The sequence below is a fragment of the Cyanistes caeruleus genome, chromosome 10, assembly GCF_971803275.1.
Source record: "Cyanistes caeruleus chromosome 10, bCyaCae1.hap1.1, whole genome shotgun sequence".
Classification (NCBI taxonomy): domain Eukaryota; kingdom Metazoa; phylum Chordata; class Aves; order Passeriformes; family Paridae; genus Cyanistes; species Cyanistes caeruleus.
In genome coordinates, this window is record NC_141710.1 from 10122773 (window position 1) to 10146509 (window position 23737).

The following is a 23737-nucleotide window of genomic DNA, read 5'->3' on the forward strand; positions in this document are numbered from 1 at the left end:
TAAATGACATTTAATCCATGAAATAAAAAAATAACATGTATAGAAGGTAACAGAGTATATAGTATCTAAATCACAAAAGCCCAGTCTGGTTTTGTAAAAGCAGAATACAGACTGCAAATTTGGCGGATTCGGTTCTTATTTTCTTATGTTGCTAGATCACACAAAATCCCCAGTGTCCAGTGGAATTGCCATTGTAATCCCTCAGTGCAGTATGATGTAAAGGACAAAGCTGAACAGGAAACATTGCAACCACTACCAAATTACTCCAATCTGTTTCTTCTCATAATTATGGTCAGGTAATTCCATTGCACTGGTCAGTCTATTCTGAGTAAGCAATTATTAAGACATGGACTGAAAAGCACGAGATTAAAGCTGACCTAAAACCTATGACAAGGCTGAAAACTTAACAAATCCAAGCACATTGGTCTGAAGATTGGAGATCCCAAGTGCCCATGCTGTGGTCCTCTTTTAGAGAAAGAGAAACTTCCTTCTACAATGACTGTAAGATGCAGTACAAATTCCCTTATACCTGATTTGAACAATTGTTTTTATTGCCAGGCCAGGGTGTGAATATTTGCCTTTAGTTTCTGTTATTTTCTTACTTCAAGTGCTGGATTCTCAGGTATAGGAGATAAATATTGTTGTTATTTAGTAACACCTGTAAGCTTTCAACACTGTTACACAGCTGCAAGGTATAAACACCAAATATAATTTGCCCTGTGTTTAAATTATCATGGAATGGGTATATTACAGGAATGTCTTGGTAAGCTGACCTTACCTCATCTGGCCTGGTGATGCATTTCCCTTTCCCTGAACAGGGGAAGTTGTCTGAATGGCTTCCCACAGGCATGCAGGTACTCACTTTCACCACCACAGTCAAGCGTAGAGCCACAATGCACTTGGTAACTGAATCATTCAAAAAACCTTTAAAAAATAAAAATAAAATGCTTTTGTTACATGACAAAATAGGTTGATACTGTTAATGCTCTGCAGCTAGACAAATAAATAAAACTCATTTGAAATAAATTGTCAGCTAAGAACAAAATTGCTCATACTTAATACACACCTCTCTGAATGCAAGCCATGTAAATACAAGTTAAAATACAGTTTGGAGACAAACCTCATTATATTGTTTAAAAAAAGGAAGGATGGTGAAACAAACCTACTTTCAGAGCTCAACCTACTTTTTTTAGGTTTCAAAATTAAATTATTTTGCCTGCTACTTTTTGAAAAGCTAAGAAATATATACTTTTTTTTTTTTTTAATGACGAGCAACATTAAAATCAAATTTTGTGGAGAAATAAGTTTGAATGAACTCATGAAAGTTACTTTCAGAGCTAAAAAGCACCCAGATTCATTACATTGGTAAAAGATGGAGAATCCCTTTGGCTCTGTTTTTTATGAACTTTGAAAGAATATACTTATACCACTTGACAGCATTTCTTTGTGTATTTGCAATGCAAGTATTACTGAATGTCTGATCTGATGTCTCTATAAGCTGATATAGCAGGTAGAGATGAACCAAACATGGAAATAGGAACACTGGGCAAAGAACAGGAAGATTCATGAATCTCTGCCTAGAACTTGTAATTGCATGGAATGAAAAAAAAATTGTGGTTGGTAGGTATAAAAACACACTGGAGCATAACAACATCACTATCACACATATTCCAAACAGATTTATTTAAAAAATAAAAGAAATACAACAGGAAATATAAAATGGGGCACATACACAGCCCATGACATATGGGATAAAGTCAGAGTTCATGTCAAAATACACAGCCCCTGCTCCTGTACTTCACTTGTGCTTGGACTGACTTGTTCCAGCACACTGATTGGACTCCTGGACCACAGCCCTTCCATGTGTGGCATCAATTAATTGTTTTTGGGGGGGGTAATAAATGTGCACTGACACAAAAATGTGTTTATATACTGTATGTAGAATTTTGCATAAAAAAACACCAAAGATCTTTCCATAGACTGTCAAACCTTGTCTTCACTAATCTCCATGCAGGTAGACTCCAAAGGGTCTAAGACTCTAATACCAGCATGGAATGTTGCAGGCACAGAACCATTCTATGATTTTTCTTTTCTTTAGAAAATATAGAAAGAATTTAAGAAAATTTAAGAAAAAAATTGATGTTTTGTTTTTTTTAAACAAATATCCTTAATATTAAAAAGAACACTAAATGGATGCAGTATATGATAAAGAATGGTTTTTTCCTAGATTTTCCACTTAAAATTGCAAAATCCATTTACACCTTAAACCTCTAAGGAGCTTCAAAGATGCAGTTCAGCCTCTTGCATTATAGACAGGAGATAGCAAAACATTTAGTCAAGAGGAAAAGAATATTGAACCAAAATATTTTTAATGAACAGGAACAAACAAAAGTTTCATGAAACAGAACTTCAAGTGAATTCTCTTTCAGAACAGCTGCTAAGCATTACTTACATTTTGCATATGGAAGTGTCAAGCATGACTAATTCTACAAATTCCACACAAAATCATGTGGAAGACTTGCATTCTTTGTTCTTCATTTTTAGATTTCACTTTTTAAAATGCTGCATTCCTTCAGCTAGTAGTTGTCTATGATCCCTAAATCCTGCCTTCAAACAGGAAAATCTCATGTCCTACATAGACATCATTGGCTTGAATACAGCCTCTGCAAGTTAGCTGAATATTCTAAAGGATCAGATTTAAAACTAAAAAACACATGTATTGGGTATAGTTCCAAATGCCTAATGGTCTGTTTTGGCTAGTGAAGATTATTGTAATCTGATGACCTCTTCAAAGCAAGCCAATTTATCCTGGCCTCAATACATACCCCATTTTTACCCATCTGTTCAAAGATGCAGCCAGAATTTTTCTTTAACAATTGAATGCGATTGTCATTGGCAGTCATGCAATTATATGTGAATCCTTGGAAGAATGTGGTATTTAGAAAATGTCTTTGGGTTCACATTTTCTTGTCTGAAGCAGACTGTTACATATTCTTCAGGACAGTTCCCTAAAGAAATATTAAATCAACCTTCTTTGTACTTTGAATCTTGTTACTATTTTGGTATCAAAAGCCCTTAGGCAAACCACTGAAAAAAATCATTATTCTCCCTGGAATGCCACACATTTTCCTGCAATTTCTAATTATCTCACCTAACTTGTAAATACTAGAAAAATATAAACATGGGTATTTATTTTCTCTCTATAGAAGCTGCATACAACTTTCTGAGATCTCTAGGTTTCAAGGCAAAAAGAAGCTTGTCTGACCATCTAAATATAACACCCCGCTTAACTCAGGTCATAGCACTTCAATTAATTCCTTCCCCAATTCCCAAGCAACTGAACTAGAGTGAGTTTTAAGTTCTATTTTTAACTTCTAGATGGGAGAATAATTTCAGAACCATATTTACAGCTACTTTCATCTCAGGTCTGGAGAAAAATATTACAGCAGTTTATACCAAAAGGTAATTTTGTTCAGTTCAGCCTTGCTGGTTTTCTAAAGCCAGTTAAAACATAATGGCATCAAAGCATTTTCAGCTGCAGAATTCAGGGTTTAGTTATTTACAGTAATATTACAGAAATAATTCTCAAGCCAAATAAATAATTATGTGATGTGAGTAGCCATTTAGATTGCAGAGGAGGCATTTTCAAGCTTTGTGCACACGCATTTGATAGTCTGGGAAATGCCTGCACAATTTCCTTGGCAGAATGCATGGTAAAATACACTATCCACTCTGGGAGCACTAAGTATGGATGCTCCTGTTTCACCCACATCAAGAAAGTTAATAATGAAAATTAAGGAATAAAGTAAAACTAAAAGATGTCAGGTGTCATCATTATATCAAGATACTTTCAGAAGATCATATCATGCCATTCAGATTACCAGTACTCAAACACTGAGTGTATGCTTTCTAGACTACACAAACTGATTTGCCTCCCTCACAAGCCCCATTTTGGAGCAATACCTTCCTTCTAAGCACAGCAGTCTGAAGTCAGCAAGCTGGTCCAAGTGGACAGTCAAAATAGGGAAGACTGAAGCTAACAGACCACCAAGAAGGTTATCACATTGCATGTAGTGTTAGCAAAAGGCAAAACACTTCACTAGAAATCATTCACTAACTCTTGGTACGCACCCAACATGTTCTGACACACACCAACACCTTTTGCATTTGGCTCGTATGCAAAATGCATTTCTCTGTATTCTACACAGTGAATACATGTATTCCAAAGATATTCACCTTTGGTTGAAACAGTAAATTATCCTTTTAGCTCCAGTTCACAGAAATGTAGATCTTTGAGTTCACCTAAAGGTTTCTTGGATGAGTGAGAATGACTGCCAAGGGGATTGGGCACTCGCAACAAAGTACCAGTCCTTAAGTTTTCCACTTTTAGCCTGGTTTCCCAAGGAAATGAGACACCAGTGGGATGTCTATCAGTTTCCATCTGTTCTCTTTTTCTCTCTCAACACTTTCCCACACCAAAAGCTTTTGGGGTCAGTAGCCAACTTCAACATTTTGCAAAGCAGTGAAGTTCTCAAAGACACAAAGTGCCTACAGCTCCCCTGCACAGTAAGCAGCCCTCGCACCAAGGGCATTGGTAAGTCAAGATGGTAGGAAAACTAAAAAGGCCCCAGAATAAGGTGATGTAAATTCTCCACCCCATTCCCCATGTACAGTACAGTCAGTAATTCATTATTTGGAAAATGGGAAACTCAGATAAATGATAGAAAAACAGATCGTATCAGTCCTTCAGGATTGAAGCAGCAGTACTTGGTGTGCCTGCACCGTATCTTCAGTTCTTGTCATGCAGTAACATAGTGAAGCTGTGATACTTCCAGATCAGATTTCAGCTTCTAGAAAAAACACTGCTGTTATCAGGGCATACTAAACATCCTTTATAAACCTTACTGGTCCAAGATAGAAGCTATGTAAGTATATCTGATAGTTCATCCAGACATGACAGAAGGTCATAGAATTTACCTAAAGTGTAAAAGAGTCCAGAGGAATTTTCTGTTTGACCACATCTCCCCCACCACAAACCCAGCAAGCTAAACAAGAGTAGCCAATATGCTCAACCTCTTCTTTTATGGCCATTGAACTCTGCAGACATAAGAATACTTTAAAGAAAGTAAGCTAGGAAAGAAAGAGAACCCAAATTTTAGCCAAAGATTATTTCATATCTGTATGTCATGTGATATAGCTAACATTCAATACCATGAAAATTACTATGAAAACAGTATATACTAATCACCACCATGCTTCAATGCCTTTTTGTATCTAAGCATGAAGTTGGAAATCTACTATATGAACCAATTTCCCTCCGTTATGGCACTGCATATCACAATCTCAAATGGTTTTCCATCTATCAAATCTAAGCAAGTTCAATCCTTTTCTTGTTCATACAAGTCACGTTCAACTCATTTTAGAGACCTAACAAATGAAAAAGCTTGACAAGATGGTCTCATGATGTACTTAATTCTGAAAATTTACCTTTATGTGTTGAAGTAGTAGAGGCCTGATTTTGATTTACAGATGGACAAACATTTACACCCCTTACCATGACACTAATACTCAGGGTCATTAAGGTCTACCAATCCCCTCAGGACCCCAACACCAATACTGCTCTACAGAATATGAAAAATGGGTCAGGAATCCTTTCCTAGTTTGCCTCAGGATGATTATCATACATAAGAAAACGAGAAGTGAGAAACAGGTAATCAATGCCATTTGCAATCTTTGATGCAGTACATCAGGGCCATCAGCACCGTACAGAACGTCTGAGATCTCTCACTAACGATGCTGCTAGGCAACATAGCATCTGGGGATACAAAAATACAGCTGCAATAGCAAAATTGCTATTTTGTCCACAAATAGCACTATTTATAGGTGGCACAACTCTCCCAAATTCTATATAGATCAGCTTGCTTACTGTGCTTTATTCACAGAAGCCTTGGTCAGATACTGCTTTTGAAAGTATATATAGATTCTAATGAAAATCAGTTCAAAAACTGCTTCAATTATTTTATTTTTCACAAGCTCACGTGAAACAGCAATTTAAAGAATTTTTCCTGGGAGGTGACTGAGAACCTTATCATCACATTCATTGTCTTCTTCAAATTGCATTCATAGTCACAGCCAGTTTTTAGATGGATATGCTCTCTTCCTTCGCTACCAACAATGAAAGCCTGGGCTCCTAAAATCAAACATACACTTTCTTCTCAGGCATAACTACTAAAAGGTAAGAGTGCTACTGCTCAAGTTACATCCTCAGTAACAATACTATAGTTCTACCAGAGGCAGACTGACAAAGATAGTGTTACACTGGTGTAAGAGAAAGCAAAATTTGGGTGTCAGAAAATTATTACCAAAACTTTGGGCAGGAAGAGCACCCAGCTTGCCTTTCAAGCTGGAGCTCAGTTTTGCAAGACTGGTAGTAAAAATATATTTATGAACTGAGCAAACCAGTTGAATTCATTTAGCATAGCAAAGTCTCAAGTTCCACTACATTTCCTCTATAACAAATGTCAATTTCTGAATTTCACTGTTACTTAAACAATTATCCAACTTAATAGCTTGACTGGACCAAACCCCATGACAGAATTATGAAACAGTCAGCTAGGAGGAGTACACTTACTCTTACAAAGACACTTGCATTCAGCTTATTAAGGAGCTGAGGCAGTAGCTTAAAGTGTGACCTTCTCCCACAGCTTCAGGGACTCTGCTTATGGTCTAAAGTAATGGTGAAAGCCCAGCAAAGGTGACAAGACTATTCTAAAAGATTTCCTGTATCACATTTTCCCAATATATCTTTATTTGTCAGCATTTCACCCAAGTTGCCAACTTCTGGCAGAGAACTATTTTGGGCCCAAATGTAGACCACCAGAATCCCTGATTCCACACTTTGCAAACGCAGTTAAGTGCAGTGGAATACAAGTGGCATAGCTGGGACTGCACTAAGAGGAGATGCAGAAGATGGGATGGCAATTGTGACCAACTTAAAATAAATATCTCAATTGTGAACTGGTCAGAGTCATATTCGAAAAAAAGAGGAATCTTAAAAGTAAAGAAACAAACAAAATTATTTCACCAAACATTACAAATTTGAGGAGATAAACCTCCAAAGACAGACTAGAAAAATAATATCCCATTGTTACTTGCTAGAAATAGCAGTGAATAAAATTTTTAATTTTTTTAATTTTTTTTAATTTTGAATAATTTACTGATTAATTAAAGATTACTCTAAAGAGTAAAAAATATTTAAATGCTAGCTTATGTACATAAAATGTACATATGAAAATAGTAACTAGTCTGATGTTCACATCTACTTATGTTTGAGATGAGGTACACTCAACTTGATCATAAAAAACAGGATATTTTATCATACATATAAAGATACCCTTTCTTATAAAGGCCGACAGCATTCTTCAGAATGGTTTGGATTTCAGCTGAATGCTTCATTTCTTTGTCTTACAGGGCCATCTTTTAAAATAAATCATTGAAATTAACACTTCACTGCACTTTTCTCGCTATTTGCACTTTGCTGCTGCTGCTATTGTTTACCAAAAGGTCATTTTCTGCAAGGTTAGCTCTTGTGCCCAGAACCCCAGGGAAATGTTCAGTTGAGCACAATGCTCAAATCTACAGACAATAGGGCCCTTCCAGGCAAATTTCACACTTAAAAATGAGAACCCCACTAACTGGAGCAGTTGTCACCAGCTCCCCCCAGCGAGGCCGCCCTGCACAAAAGGAGCAGAACAGCCACGCACACAGAGGTTCTGCACATCAGCTGGGTACAAGCACTGAACACTCCAACCACAGCATGCACAGGGCACAGAGATTTAATTTGGTCCAGAGTGAAAGAGGGTTAAGTCAAATGACTGCAATATGCCATGGACTGGGAGCTCACACAGATGCTCAGCTGACACATGGCAACTTGTTAAAGCTAGAGTAACTTGATTATATGTCTTTCAGTGAATTCAATTCGCACAGCTACTATCATGAAATAAAATGTCCTATTTAATTCTTTGCTTAAGTGAAAACAGTTTCGAGATGCAGTAAGCTGCTTTCTTTAGACAGTAATGTGTATGTTTTAGAGGCCTGTAACAACACAAAACACATCTCAAAGCCAAAGATACAATTCGCCTACTAATCTGAAATCCTATACATTTTATTGACAGATAAAGAGTTAGAAAAGACCAACTTGTTTCAAAATGTCTGCCTATATTATTTTTTTTTCACATAGTATTTTTTACACTCTTTCATTTTGCCCATTCAATATAGCTGCACTAGTATTGGTGGTGACTACTCGTTAGTGCATGATGAGATCTTGCAGGGAGACTTGCTGAAAAATCAAAGAACAACAGAAGAGTAAGTAACTGCTCAGGGCAGAGTTATAAAAGAAAATTCTTTGTTGCATTTGAAGACAGGACTGCATTTTGGATTGGAAAATATTATCCCCCCTGACATAGAACCATATGGCTCCCACACTTATTAAAAAGCAGCAGATAACTTGTGCTTCAGAAGCCAAGCATTAATTTTCCTTTTTAAGCCAAACATCAAAAAGTTTTGTGGAATTCAAGCAAGCTGCCTTAGAGGTGTTGGCATTTGAATGGCATCAGTACTCGTCATCTCACCACAAAGATGCTAGAGCACCTATTTTCAAGTGAGTTTGTACAGCTACCAATTTTATTTAAGGAAATATTTTTGAAACACTTGATAATTATAGTTTAAAGCAGCTAATTATATTGTATTGATCGAAAAGGCTGGGCATCTTGGAGAAAACCAGATGACATGCCAAGTAATGTTAACTGACAAGTCTACATCAGCTTTTGTTTGCTGTGATGAAAATACTCATTATAATTTAAAGGTTGTGTTGGAGGATTTATTTTCTGTTTAGATAAAAATATTGATTCATATTAAATGTTAAACTTTCTACCTTATTATCTGCAAGGTCTTATCTGAGAAATAGCTTTTTTGCTTATAAATGTCTTCCTTTGATTTTATAAGCAGACAATAAGCTAAAAAGCTAATGTAGCAATATCTCATGAAAGCTGCTTTTTAAGCAGCATCTTTCCTTTTAAGCAGCTGCTTAAGCAGCACCATGGAAGTGCTAAATAAAGCACAAAGTCTAAAAGCAAGTAGTTTCAAACTATTTACAAACATTTTTTTACAATTATATACAAACCTTTTTATTATATTACCTATGGAGAAATTGAGTCAAAATACTAATGCCCAACTGTTTGTTTCACTGTTTTTCTGTAAGAGTGCCCATCATTACTGCTTCAGCTCTGGACACACCCAGGCAGAAAAGCAATTTTTTCAATATTTTATCATGAAAGCTGATAAGATGATATTTTTTCAACAGAAATATTATCCTAACAGCTGTGACAAAGACCTGAAAACATAAATTCATTTTTTAATGTTGTTAGGAAAAAGAAAGGAAATAGGTTGCATGCACACAGAAATGGCACTGCCAGCTCCACCTTCTACATTATGCCCAAAACCTCTGAATAAATACTTCTTAAGACTAAGTAGTAATCATACAATAATCATATAATATGCAGTTTTGTATTGGTATGAAAAGGAAAATGGTATGAAGCTGTGTCAGGGGAGGTTTAGGTAGGATATTAGGAAAATATTTATCACCCAGAGGGTGGCTGGGCACTGAACAGGCTCCCCAGGGCAGTGGTCACAGCACCAAGGCTGTCAGACTTCAAGAAGTGTTTGGACAATGCTCTCAGGCACAGGATGGGATTCTTGGGATGCCCTGTGCAGGGCCAGGAGTTGAATGATCCTGATGGGTCCTTTCCAGCTCAGCACATTTTATGTTTCCATGAGTTATTAGTCAATCTTCAAATTCATTAAAAAGAAGATATGGTTGTTTTGTGTCCTAGCTGTTAACTGGACTGTTAAATATGATCTGCTATCTATACAGCCCCACAGGTGTATATATACCAGTTTTCCAAGCAGACTGGAAATTTTGTGAAATTAGACCTGCCTGACTGCAAGTCTGCCAGTCACAGGTGTACCTTTGAATATACCTGAAGCACAGAACTGTTGCCTTAGTAAACAGATATATTAATTTAGCACCAGGGTAAATTAACTGACTCGTGCAGAAGCAGATGGTGTACAATCACTGTAACACTTCTAAAATGTGAGCATTAAAAAAAAAAAAAAAAAAGAAATACTTTAATGCTTTTATTTTACATTGGTTTGAGTTTTCTCAATATTTTGACAGCAACCTGTGTTCTCAAAATTAATGTTCCAGTACTCAGTCAGAGTGTGATAGCATGCTTGGATAAAAGAGATGCATGCAACAAATCATAAAGGATTTTTGTGGGAGATGCCATGCAAGCTGAGAATGTCCTTCAAAGTCCTTTAAAGGCCTTTTTTATTTTTTAAAGAAAAATGTTAATGCATCATTTTTTCTCAAGACAGCTATTATTTAATCAATTCCATAAATCTTCTGCGTTTGCAGCAATCTTGTATAAAAAAATATATACATGTTCCAAAATCCAGTATATTACTCCCTGAAAGAGAGAAGTGCACAATGCTGGCTAGATTAGATTTCCCCCAAAACACAGAGCAAACAGCACCTTCAACTCACCCCAGAGATCCTTAGCTGTAACCTATTAGCATTCATGAGAACCTCTGAAAGACTCCTCCACCAACTGACGTTGCATCAGGGAACTCTTATCTCACTTTTTCAGACTTGTAAAATGTATTTCATCTGATTTCAATTTTTCAAGATATATTGCAATGAAGAATAGGTGTGTGGCTCCAACAATGCAAAATTTTGCAATTAATTAATTTTCAAATGTTCTAGTGCCATTACTGCAAGCATGAATATATGAAGATCCAGAAATAAAACAAATACTGATGAGACATTTTATAAATACCATAAATAGTTTTTGCAGGAATCACTCATTAACTCCAAAGAACATTGGGACAAAGAGTACAAATCTGTAAGTCTAATTAATGGAAAGCCTGCCTTTTACTTCAACAATGTTTTTAATGTTGAACCCTTAATTTCCATCTCTTATTTAAAGACACCATTAAATCCCTCCTGCTTCCCTTTCTCATCATCTCTTTGGCCAAACTTTATGCCCACCTATAGCACTCCACTGAAATTTTCCTGTTCAGAAATGCCCTTGATTAAACGCCTTTTTTTCAAATCTTGGTTCCAAAAGAAACACACGTTTGCTGCTGCAAACCATGAGCAGAGACTAACAGCTCACCTGGCTTGTCCTACAGACCAACCACCTTGTGACCACCCCTGTCTAGCAGTAACCTGGCAGCACCTGCAAGCCACCAGCACCTTGCCATGGGCCATGTGCTTCATCCTGCTCCTAATCCACACAACTCACTTTCTCCCTTCAAACCTGAACCGTACTGGGGTTTCTTCCCCACTGGCTAATAAGCACACTCTAATAAAACACAACAAAATATTTTAGAAGACCGGCACATGTGTAGTAGCAAATCTTACAGAGAAACTCAAAATCCTCTAAGCAAAGCATGGAAAGCATTGGAAGAATGTCCAAGCCAGCCTTCTGCTGGCCACAGCCGGGTAAATGCTGTAATTTAATTTTGTTAAAAAAACCACAGAACCGTGCTGCATAATCACAGCACCATCACTCTGTCCCTGCACTGCAAGAGACTGCTTGCAGATGCAGCAGCCATTTTATAAAACCCAGTACAGAACACAGAGTGCTCTTTTTGGGTGAGTTGTGCTACACTCTCCCCTTCATTCTCACACAGTGCAGGTACTGTCTCTGGGGTGAACAGCTCTGTGCTGACAGGGTCTATTTTTAGATCTCAGAAACAGCATTCTTCCCAACCTCTAGACACTGTGCCCTGAACCACATGATCAGCAAATCAGCACATTACTGCTGACTTCTGAGTCTTTTCAATCTTGTAAAAACAACTTTAAACTTGTGTCACCACAAGGTAACACAAAACAAATAATATTTCCCTAAATGTTTTTTCTTTGACATAAATAACTTATTCAGAAAGATTTGCATGAGGCAATTATAGTACCTTGCTGAGTAACAGAACTTGGAAGGAACACAGTGAGAAATGACTCAAAAAGGATGTAGATCAAAAAGAGACATACACACAAAAAAGTCAAACCACAAAAAACACTCAGATCTTCCTCATTTCTCTTTTACACTTCTAATTAGAAATTTTTTACAGGATTAAAAAAATGCCCTTCTACAAAATTCACCAATTAAGAGAAGAGACCTTTAAAATCACATTTGAATAAACAGAAAAAGAGTGGGGGAAGGAGGAAGAAATTATTATATAAAGTAAATTTTTCAACTGATTTGGTCCACATCTTTACTGTGTAACTGCTTACAGAAGCCTACAGCATCTTGTGGCCTCTTCATATTGTTCTAGCTTAAATATCATCAATAAAAGCACTGGCAACATTATTGGTTTTCTTTATATAAAATCACCCACTTTAACTTATGGTACCTTGTACCTTAGAATAAACTTTTCATGTCAATCAAGAAACATGGAAATTTGTCTATAAGAAAAACTTTATTCAAGTGAATTATTGAAAGCTAAATTATTAAAAACTTGTGAGGCACATCAAATTGACAGACGTATTCCATACATCTGGATCAAATCTGAAGTAAAGATCAAATTATTTTTCTGTAAGACTTGGCAGAATTATGGATTTCAGTTGAGTGAAGATAAAGTTCATTTTCACACCAAATACCTGAGTGACTTTTTAAGTTTTACACCCAAGACTTACATTTCATTGGACAAAAACTGATGATGGGAAGTAAGCAGAATATTTCCATGCAACTGAGAAGGAGATTCAGAGGCTCTTTCTCAAACTAAAAAAGTCATGCCTTAGTTTCAGCAGCTGGAAAATTTTACAATTAATTTCACTATCAGGAAATTAAAAAGAAGGACTGAAGTATCAAAAACCACATGGAAGTAAAGCAAAAGGTTTCAGAATACTTTTACTGCATGAAATAAACCACTTTTATGAACCCAGCCTTGTGTTATATTCATCTAGGAAAAGGTACATTTTCACCTCTTGTTACCCAGCACACAATAAGAATTTCAAAAAAAGAATACCAGTGACAGAAATTCAGTTATAGAGACAAGTAGGACAGGACAAACTATGAAAGAGTAACACAATACATAATTTAGTTATCTAAATTAATAACCTGTGCTGTATGGTTTGTACAGCCAACTGGAGCCTTCACAGAGCAACTTGAGCCCTCTGCTTATGAGCTTAGACCAAGCTGTGCCTTTAGGCATTTTCACCACTGCATAAAAGCTACCAATTATCCTGTCTTCAGGATACTTTTATCATACATTAACTACCAAAAAGCAAATGCAAAAATTTATTCCAGAGACATGAGAGGATGGCTTTAACTCTGATAAATTAAATGGAAAACAAGATTAAAAAGAAAAAAAAAAGCCTAAAACTAAGTATCTTAGAAGGAATAATAATATTAAAAGAAAGTGGAAAATTATTTTAAGGAAATAAACATCACTAAAAAGAAACCACTGATGATAAGAATTAAATTATTCTACTAACAACCTTCGAGCAGTATCTTTGGAAAGTGATAGCTGAAAAGGAGAGAACAAGGTACTACTTCTGTATTTGGGGATTTTCTGTATCAGCTACACACTTGGAATGTTTCCCAGTGCTTCTACATCAGAATGTTTTTTATTTTACATTTATTAGCATGGTAAGTTTTCAAATAACTACTGTGGAAGCTTATAGTTCCTTTAAAAATATCCAGCATTTCAAGCAGATAACAATAAGTGCTGTTATTACAATGACTTTGGCTTCATGTCTTTGGTATAATAAAACATCTGCCCAGAAATCTCAATTTAATTAAGTCTATTGTGTCTATGCATAAATATAGCATTAAATCTGTTATATCCCATACCCTTAAAATCATTATTTTATTATCAGGCCATTTTCATTATACTCCTTCCACAAAGATGCTTAACATTTAATTGCCGAGTGAAACAAATAGTATATTTTCAAAGTTCCATATTCAAAGAGACAACACTAGAAGATAAAAAAGTAGTGCAATTAAACACTGTTAAAGTATAATAGAAAATCTGATCTTGTAATATATGTTTTCAATTCTCCTGTCTACGGGCTTAAGCTTCACAAAGCATCTCATGATACAATACCTGACAAAGAAACATCTCAAGCATTCAATTATAAACTGCAGCAATTGCCAAAAGATTATTTAAATAGAACATATAAAATAACTTTCATCATCTCAAGTTATCAGACAAAAATGACCATGTAGATTTTAAAGTGAATGGTGCCAACTGTGTAAGAATTTAGTGTAGCTCTTGTCGGGTTTGAATGAACCAATGTCTGAAACATGGTCCCAATATCCCATCGGGATCTTTTGTCACTTAAAAGGTATTAGTCCTTTGTTCCTCTAAATGCTGACCATCAGCTGTCACCTAGAGGTCATGGACAGAAAGTCAGTGTGTTACTCACCAATAAAGTAGTTGTTTCCTAATGCAAGCATTTCTTCAGAAAGCACAAGTCCACCCAGTGCCTGGAGAAGAGTGACACTTCTGCCATCAATAAGCGAACACTGTTTAAATCCAGTGCTTGTGACCTTCCACAGCAGGATGAGAGAAGCAGTAGCATCTTGCCTTATTCTAAGAAAAGAAATCATGAGAATATTTATACCAAGGGAAATCAGTGTAATTAGGATACATATTACTGTAGAACTGAACCTTAACAAAGATGCAAATCTAGCAAGTATGGAATTAGGAAAAATCCTGAACATCTTTAGCATGTCCACAAAACTTAAAAATGCTTCAATTGTAAGATTTGCATAATAGTTTATGTAATAGCAGATTAAATCATACAGAGTCCCAATTTCCAATACTTGAAGGTCACCATCTTAAATGCCCAAGAAGAGCTTTAGATAAATACCACATAATAGTAAAGCATATCCTTATAAAGGATCCTTATTCAGTCTTTGTATTTATGCCTTTTTGAGTAGTACCTCCATCCCATAGTGCTATCATTTTCTGCAGCTGAAGTACATCAAGCCCTGTTGTTTACTGAAGAACATTCAATGTTCACTCAATACTGGGAGACAGATCCTGGTAGAAATCCTCATTTGTTTGGCACACCAGATCGAAGATTCAGGACAGTTTATTCTTGTAAATCAAATGAGTCATGTAATGCTCCCAAGGTCACTGAACCCATGGTGCCTTCCTGAATATTGACAGATTGGATATAAAGTCTACTGCTGCATCCACACTCTCGGCTCCATTAGGGAGCTACATTATGCCAGTCTTTGTACTCACAGGGCACTTTTTTTCCTACATACTTCCATAAAGAAACAATAAAAATCTGTCATATTTCTGGTAAGGTCCCAAGTATTTGCATTAATTTCCTATGAATGAAGTTCCTGTGAGTTTGAGCAATCCTCCAAAAATGCAAACACAACTGCATCCAATGCTAAAAACTGGTAGTTCTCTCCTGCTGAAAACAGACCTCCAAATACTTAGAGATGAAGCTCTGTTCCACAATTTCCTCTACTGAAATTGTTTCAATCCTGCTAAAACACAAGGCAGTTTATCGTTTATCCCTGGTCACTGGTTATTTTATTTCAAAACATGAAAAGCAAAGTTTTGTGACCATGTGTGACAGAAGCTGTGAAAATGTTGTAACTAGGCATCATAAGAAGCAAATTTTTACAGTATTTGCACCCTCTTTAAGAACAACCCCAACTACTACTCCAAAAGATGACTGTCTAACTTTTAGAATAGGAGAGCAACTAGTTTCACAGTTCAGGTCTCATATGACAATCAAAACAAAATCAGCTTATTAAACTGAAATTATTTTCCTTTCACAGATACTCATTGAATCAGGAAAGCTAGTTGGGCCTTAAAGACAGAAAATGAAATTAAATAAAAATTGATCTTGACTTGCACTAATCTACCGAGATATAAAACCCTATTAAATATATACAGTGTACAAATTATCAAAATTGACTCTGTCCTCTGCAACCTCCTTTAAAACAGGGTTTCCTCATCAAGGCTCTTAAACAGAACTTTAGAATCCACAAATTCTGGCTTTTTCCTGCCCGCAAAAAAAGACACTTGTTTGCTTTCAGATTCCAGCCAGCCAGGGCATCCACACTCCCAGATCTCTTCCTGACTTAGGCTTAAGGATCATGAATGAGCACAATTCAGAGCCCCGTGGGAAAGGTGGGACGGCCCCCATGTTTAACAGTTACTGCTCCAAACTGTCTGCAGCTTGTCTGTTTGCATCACTTTGTTTTTTTCCTGTTAGCATGGCCTTTTTTAACAGAAACATGGGATTCTGAAAGATAAGATGACAGTATGAGAAAAGTAGGCTATTTTGGGGAAATGTAAGTCTAAAATTGCAGCAAAGCTGTGAGCCAGATAACTACGTTGGCAGATTTTTTTTTAATAAAATTTCCAATAAGAAAATGCCTCATCCCAGCTGACAGAATCAGATCTTTCTAGGAAGTCAGGTTCTGTTAATTAAATGTAACAAAACAAGTATTTGATCCAAAAAGCATGATTTTGAAAAGTGAATAACAGAATAAATTCAAAATTTTGAGAAATGTGTTTTTTAGGACATACACAAAGATTTCACAGCTGATTATGACACCCAAAGGAATAACTCAGAAATCAAGTACAAATGTACAATATACATGCACTTATATAGTCCACAATAACACTTTCTATCAGCAAGTTCATCTTGAGATTAAAGGCAGAAAAAGTGTTCACTGCACAAAGTAGAAAGGAAATGTCGTATCTTCTCCAAACTGACATCTTCAACATATCTGCCCTAATTTCTAACAGATTATGATAGCCCAGAGACAGTTTACATGCTTACATCTTCTAAAGCATTAAATATGTGGGAGAAATGCCGAGCAGTGCTGTCATGGCTCTGCTACATGCTTGATGTCTGTCTGAATTCTCTCATAGTCTTTTAGTCATTTGACAAATTTGACTATCTGAAAAACTGTCGTCTAAAATATCCAATCAAATGAAAATAAAAGTGCTTTTGTATTTCATCACTTATAGGAATATTCTCACTTTATTGATGTATTCTGTGGAACTTCAAAGGAGATAAGCCGGCCTCCAGCAGAAGTATTGGAACTGGCATTTCCACAAGCCACATCTGGGGTTATCTGAAAATAAAAATAACTTTATTTAACAATAAACCATAAAATCTGACTGAAGAAAACATGAAAGATTTTTTTTACAAATGACACTAATAGTCCAGAAGTCATCTTCTAAAAATCCTCAGGAACATTCACTGAAAACTTTAGGCTGCCAATAAAGGTGCTGAAAATTCACATAACCTTCATTTCAGGGTTTCATTTTAACAAAAACTCCTGCACAGAAGTGTGAATTTCTAAAGGCATCTTCCTTTAAAAGTGAATATATATAGAAAAAGATGGATAGTTTTCTGGTCTTTTAGAATAATAAATAATGCTCTAACATTTGCTACATCCAAGAAATAGGGCATCATTAATTTATGCAATACTTAAGGATTTATAGTAACAAATAGAGACATTGCCTTTCTACTATATTGAAATACGTTTTTTTCCAAACACAGGTTTTCTTTAAAAAATACTCTCCCACTTGCCCATTACTATTCTTTCCAAGTAAAAAATGCTTGGACAACCAGTGCTTTCAGATGGAAAGAAAATGATGATCACAGTGAGAGCAAAAGGATGTGTTTGCCAAATCTAGTGATGCCTACTAGGCACAGAAATCAGTTACTACATTAACTAGATCCAGGCTCCAGACAAGATGTCATGCAACACGGGAACCACTCCTTAATTATTCAGATCTTCAGGAGCAGTAATTTTCTACAAACAATTTAAAAATTACTACTGTTTCCAAGGGTATATTTATTTCAAATAAGTAATATTTTATGTGGCATGATGGAGTCTATCGCTTAATATTACAAGTTTAAGTAACTTTTCATGTATCTTCATCAGTTTGCCTATGAAATGTCACACTGGGAAAAAAAAAACAACAAATGAGCTTCATCTTCAAATTTCTAGGTAGTTTGCAATGCTGTTCTTTCAGCCATAGAGAATGTTTGCAAACTTTTTACATCAGCCTTACCAAAAATGCAAAAATGCAACCTGACACACTTCCATTAATTAATCTTACATCTTACATCAAAGCAAAAGCCAGAATAAAATTTGTAAATTTAAATACAATTCAAATTCACATTTTAAATATTACATGAATGTAATGAAACACATGTAAATACATGAACAACAGAAGCCCAAAATATGATGCAAGTAATAATTTTTAGGACAGTCAGAGCTTATTTTGACTCAGGCAAGACAAATACTCAGTATTCACATTTTCCAAGCGAATGATTGAATCAGTGTCAAGATTACTCAGTTTACAATACAAACTGAATTCCCTGGTGTATATAATATGAATACATATAGTTCATGAAAATAAAGTAAGATGCTATTTTATTGTATTTGTTAAAAAAAATTTTGAAAATTGATAATATAATCCATTACAATTTTTAAATCTCAGAAGTGTGGACCTAACAGTCAAAGTACAATGCATCCAAAATTCATTTGGCTAACACTCTTCCTTTTATATTTGCCAACATTTAAACTTTTTTTTCTTTGAGACTCAGCATGCCTACTGGAACATGGGGGATAAAGAAACAAATATCTCTATTCTCATACAGTCTTATTCTACATCTAAAATACACTCATTTTTATGGTATTTCTATAGTTTTACAATTTTATGCATCTATTTCCTTGGAACATAAAGGGGGGAATTGTAACTTAAGCATTTCAGTTACATTACTTTTTAATATCAAAGGTTTTTAAAGTAAAAGGTACTGAAGTCTTTGCAACTAGAATAAAAATAAAAAAGCTGAACAAAGTGGCTGCAGAACAATACCTGAGATTTAACCTTCACAAAATGGAAAAATACTCAATCAAACAAAAAAAATACTTTGCTTTGCAAACACATCAGAATTTAGGATTACTCAGCAGGAAAAGCACACATAGGAAATATTGCAATGATAATTAGGAGAGTGAAAGCAAAATGCATGGTTTTTACTCTTCTATTAAGCAATCTGTAATGTTCAATGTATTTCTCTAGGAACTATATTTGTAATTGGCCCTGACTCCCTGCTCTAAGAATCTGGTAAAATAATAACCTAAACCAGTAGGATGCTAAGCCCAGGATTTTATAACAATTTGAAATTTGAATTTTTTTATATATTAATGACCCTGATCCTTGGATCAGACAAAAATCATAGAAAGAAGCAATAACTTTCATAAGGAAAAAAATGGTCGCAGCAGTGTCTTATTTCAGACAAGTACTGTGGAGACAAAAAATTTACAGCTTTGACATTTGAATTTAGAAAAAAAATTGCAGTTTTTTCACAGCTGTAAGAAAATTTTATAAATATTTTTAAGTGTCTCTCTTTTATGTCTTAACAGAGCACTCTGCAAAACTGAACTACTGAAGAATGAGGGCAAAGACAACCAATATATTACAACAATAAAGGACACTCAGAAAATATATAAACAAACTGTAATTTTCGCTTGCAAAAAAAAAGGCTGTTAGAACTAGTAGGAGATATTTAAAACTGAAGTCCTTGGGAAGTATACTTTAATGATTTTCAGGATAAAATAAAGATCATTCCTAGTCTAAAGTTAAATTTAAAAATACAAATAGAGTAGGTATCTAATGTCATTTAAAGACAATAAAAAGAGAACATAACATAACTGCAATGCCATACAACACTTCTCCTGAAGCATTTAATAGTACAGAAATGTCAGGACACTAAGAAGGTTCTTGGGGAACAGACTTATAAACATTTACACAAATTATGCAGCTATTTAAAAAGTCACCAAAGAAAACAAAACCTTCATGCACCCTCTGGAGTCAGTATGTATGTTTAGGAGCTGATTACAAACGTAAGCTCCTGTGTCAACAGAGAATACATCCAAGACTGGTTTTCAATACCTTATTTAGATAATTAAAATTATTAAATATCAAATTATTGACAATAAACACAGAATTCTTCTTTACATAAATGTTCTATAAGTTTGCATCTAAATCATGTTATACTTTTCTTAAAAGATAACATATAAAACCTGTATTTTTGTATGGATGCTAAATCTGAACCAGAGTGCCTGTAGTTATTGCAGGCCACATAGCTCTCAGGCCTGACTGAAGCCTAGCCTGGGAAATTCATGAGAAGGAATTAAAACAATTCTCAGAGATACTAAACAGCCTTGCAGGTGTTGTTTTGCAACCTGTTGTTTCTCCTTGCAAGAGAGAGTAAAGGGGGGCAGAGTGCCCCTGACCAATGATGGTGGTGTAGTACTTTGTTAACCAATAAGGTTTTCCTTTCTGTACTTTTCCACGTATCTGTCTATAAGACAGGGCTGAAGCAATAAACTAAGAATTCTCGTGCTGTGACTCCCTTGAGAGTCCATGTCGTTCTTTATCGCCGTTCCAAATCAGAACAACATTTTTGCTTGAAATGCTTTTAGACTTTACGTAGGTAAAAGAGCAGCATAATTTGAGAAAGCAAGAGTGAAATCTTGAGAGCTCTTACTCCTACAATCTCTACCTGGGCCTTAACAAGACAGCAGTGATTTTGTCAGACTTGCTTACCAGGCCATGGCAGTGGTATAGAAAAGATTGCAAAGAAAATCAGGGCTGGTACCTAAGAGAGCAACAGACTGTTCTTCCATATTACAACTTTCCTGAAGAAATTAAATAGCATGGGTAAGACAGATAGTCTCATGCCTTACAAAACCAGAATAATGAGATATACACTTAATTCAACAAGTGCTGAAATACATACATAAATCCCAAGGCAATATTCTTACATGAGTGAGTGCCTTTATTACTTTCCTAAGTGTACTAGACTTTAATTCAATAAGGCTAAGAAGAGGAGCATACAGACTCTATATCTATGCAGCCTCTCAGTGCTGAAATTAGTTCTCTGAAGATAGCTATTGTATATGAAATTTCATAGTAGATTTCTTGAAAAGTTGAGCAGACATTTGTAATTCTACAAGGTCTTATCAACACAGGCAGACTAATCCTGACAGTGCAAAATGCAGCCATTCTGCTGCCAGGATATGTTTGCATTTCTTTGGTATATCAACTCCAAATTCACAGAATGGCAGAAGGCTTTTACTTCTTTCAAAATATGCCACACTTTCCTCAAATTTAAAAGTGGTCTGTAAGTAGAATAGCCAAATTCATATGTGCCTTAGAAAGTCCACACTACACTATCAATGAGGTATTAATAAATAATTCTGAAAACCAACAGATAGTTCCAAACAGTGAAGGAAGTTGCCTAGGTAGCTTGTGGACTTTCCATCCTTTGAGTTATTTAAATCTCAGCTGAATAAACTCCTGAGGAACGGGCTTGGAGCAAAGGTGTTTATTAGAAAAAATCCAGAGGTGCCTTGAACCTCACCTACACAGTGATGCTGTCAGTGAAAATTCACCCCATGAGCCAGTTGCTTAAGTCTTTCCTGCTAATTGCCATTGTAACTTCAGTGACACCACAGCTTTCACTAAACCCCACCCCAGCACAGAGTGAAAGTGCTTTTTTTCATCTCAAAAAGCTGTTCTCCTGTTTTTACCTTCTAGTGGGGCAACAGACAAATTTGCATGGTCTTGCACCCAGAGCAAAGTGGGGCAAATTAGTCTGGAATTAAACAGAATATATGAATGCGTACATAATTCTTGAACTAAATGAAAAAGATGGATACAAACTTATCCTACAGCGAAGATCAGTGCTTAAAAGTAAAAAAAAAAACAAACAAACCCAACAGCTACTAAAATTTTAAACATATTTGAAAAGATGTTATGGAAGGAGTGAGAAAACGAGTTTTTTGAGAAAAGCAAGGCTGTTTTCTGGGGTGGTACCCCATGAAAACTGGCATGGTAATTAAAAAAGAACCTTTCAGTTCTTCACTAGGACAGAAACTGTCATGACAAATGCAGTATGAGGAATGGTCTTGTAAATGCTAGCTCTTTCAGATTTTCTTCCAAGGGATTTCATATTAAATTTCAGTTCAATAAAGCAAGTTTCATAATGTGCAATTCTGGCTTTTCCGAACATATAACTACTTTTGTATCAGAATAGGGCCAGCAGGATTTATTATCTTCTGACCCTGTATGTGTGGCAAGAGGTATCCTTTATTTTCTAAGAAATAAAACATGTTTGGCAGTCTTCCTTATGCAAGGGGAAAACAATATATGAAAGAAATAAAACAGGTTAGATAAAAACTATAAAATCTAACTATAGATTTTGGACAGCTGTCGGCAAATAAAAAGTGGAAAGAGAAGTAGGAAAATAAAAGGACACAGAATAGAATCATAAGAGAGGGATCTAATACTATCTACTTATTGTCAAAATGTCAAGCAACAAAGCAGGATCATTTCTAGCACAGAAATTGAACTCAGAACAAAATTCTAAAAGGGAAAAAAAAGAAAAAGCAGTTCCAGTACCCTTGCCCTGTAGCACAGAAAAACTACTGCTTCTGACAAATCTGGTGTCATTTAGCTTAACCTCCACATCACTGCGCTTGTTTCTTTTCAGATGGGACAATGCTTGAAAGAAAACAGGAACAGAAAGAAAATCAAGGTTTACTTCTAACATATCTCACCAGTGGGAGAGTAAAGCAAAAGTGTTTAGAGTAGGAGTAGTGCCTCTCTGAAGAACACCAGGGGGAGACTGACAGACTGCATCCAAAAACAGTATCAGATGAAGAAGGCTTACCAGTTATCATAGCACTGAAACCTGGTGTAAGGAAGGCTGCATATCCACCCAGCAAATTCCGTTGCTGGCAGTCTGTTTCTTTGCACATCTGAGCAAGAGTCACTTTGTAGAGTCAGCATCCACAGCACCAAGAGGATCCAGCGCATTCCAGTGCACGGCAATCCTCCAGGTAACATTATTAAAACTTTGTTTTTCTGTCACATCAATGCCAACATCACACCAAGAGACAGATGCATCAGCAGCCACAGGAGGCCCTCTTACACAATGACAGATAGATTACCTAGATTATTTTATCAGTAAGCTGCCTTTTCATCTAAAGCCATCCACCAAATTCACTGTCAGCTTCATAAAATCTGACATGCAGTCTGTACTGGTTTTGGGTGGTATGGGGTTAATTTTCTTCACAATAGCTTGCATGGTGCTATGTTTTGGACTTGTGATGAACACGGGCTTGATAAGTTATTTTAGTTATCACTGAAGTGTTCACACAGCAGCGAGTCCTTTTCTCTTTCTTAGAGTGCCCTACTGGCAAGAAGGCCAGGAGTGCTGAGAGAACACAGTGGGACAGCTGATCCCAACTCACCAAAGGGACATCCTCACACCACAGGAGGTCATGCTCAGCAGTAAAACTGGGAGTGGGGGTTGGAAGTTGGCCAGAGCTGCTGTTGCTCAGAGAATGTCTGGGAATCTGTTACTTGGTGGTGAGTAATTTGGGCTTTTTGCATTACTTGTTTTGTTCAGGTTTCTCCTTACCTCCATGAACAATTAATAGCCATTTATTTTTCCAGAGTGCATGGAACTGCTCTAAAAATAATGGTAAACTGTATGTAAACAAGTTCATTGAGAAAAAATTCCACATAGTCACATTTTTGCATGCAGTGAGTGAGCTCAGGTCACTGGAGGGTAAGCTGGGACACAAACTTCAACCTAAGACTGTCA

At 36.0% G+C, this 23737-nt stretch overlaps 2 protein-coding genes across 6 annotated transcripts in view; one reads left to right on the plus strand and one right to left on the minus strand.

The window, feature by feature from the left end:
- Window positions 1-23737, minus strand: part of DNER (delta/notch like EGF repeat containing) — a 112832-nt gene that overhangs the window by 39280 nt on the left and 49815 nt on the right. For both annotated transcript variants that reach the window (XM_086844905.1, XM_086844904.1), the window contains 3 exons: window positions 17083-17177; window positions 14489-14655; window positions 779-924 (listed from right to left, as the gene is read on the minus strand). In XM_086844905.1, the coding sequence (XP_086701031.1) occupies window positions 779-924; window positions 14489-14655; window positions 17083-17177 (408 nt within the window). The remainder of the gene's footprint in view (window positions 1-778; window positions 925-14488; window positions 14656-17082; window positions 17178-23737) is intronic.
- The window catches only part of LOC111933528 (uncharacterized), a 40220-nt gene that overhangs the window by 9781 nt on the left and 6702 nt on the right, over window positions 1-23737 (plus strand). For 3 of the 4 annotated variants that reach the window (XR_002866762.2, XR_015274719.1, XM_086844908.1), the window contains exons 3-4: window positions 22619-22967; window positions 23315-23499. The gene's annotated coding sequence lies outside the window, so the exon portion shown is untranslated. The remainder of the gene's footprint in view (window positions 1-22618; window positions 22968-23314; window positions 23500-23737) is intronic. The other variant, XM_086844909.1, reaches the window with a different exon arrangement.